Source organism: Morone saxatilis, unplaced genomic scaffold (assembly GCF_004916995.1).
Source record: "Morone saxatilis isolate NCDOM2014 unplaced genomic scaffold, NCSU_SB_2.0 Contig5, whole genome shotgun sequence".
In the NCBI taxonomy this organism is placed as follows: Eukaryota; Metazoa; Chordata; class Actinopteri; family Moronidae; genus Morone; species Morone saxatilis.
The window spans coordinates 9,921,016-9,921,685 of record NW_023340095.1 but is presented as its reverse complement, the minus strand read 5'-3'; the positions used below and the strand labels follow the sequence as shown (position 1 = coordinate 9,921,685).

The 670-nt window shown below is 40.0% G+C and overlaps 1 protein-coding gene across 1 annotated transcript in view; it reads left to right on the top strand.

Annotated features, from left to right (window-relative positions):
• The window catches only part of edar (ectodysplasin A receptor), a 26,269-nt gene that overhangs the window by 14,778 nt on the left and 10,821 nt on the right, over positions 1–670 (top strand). The window contains exons 5-6 of the mRNA XM_035676729.1: positions 295–375; positions 518–643. Of these exons, the coding sequence (XP_035532622.1) occupies positions 295–375; positions 518–643 (207 nt within the window). The remainder of the gene's footprint in view (positions 1–294; positions 376–517; positions 644–670) is intronic.

Genomic DNA, 670 nt, shown 5'->3' with positions numbered 1-670 from the left:
TCAAACTATTCCTTTAATCAAAATTCAGTTTTGCTGATTTCATTCAAGTTTTTAAATCCATCTGCTGGCTCGTTTGTGGGAATTTGCATGTTCAATCCAAAGACATGCACATGAAATGAACTGCAATCTCTAATTTGGCCACAGGTATGAAAATGTGTGTGTTATCTCTGTGATAGTAGATAAGGTTTTGCTTGAAATGGATATATGAGCGCACATTAGGACAAAGTATGGTTTCACTAAGACAACCACAGTTAATGAACTAGGATTGAAAGTATGTGTCTGTGTGTTTCACAGGCCGCATGGCAACCAGCAGGCAAGGAGAAAAACCTCTAATTGATCCTGGCAGCACTACTGTGTTCCCTCATCCACAAAAAGGTATACACAAATACACACAGGCAGAAATATACAGACAGGTTTATCTATCTCATGTTACCATCCATAGTTTACATTGTCTTTGTTCTGACACACACACACACACAAATCATTAATACTACTTAACATCATCTCCATGTTTCAGATTCCACTGGACAAGGTCACCTAGCAACGGCTCTCATTATTGCCATGTCAACCATTTTCATCATGGCAATCGCCATCGTCCTCATCATCATGTTTTACATCCTGAAGGCCAAACCGAGTGGCCAGGGTGAGAGACATACACACATACACACAC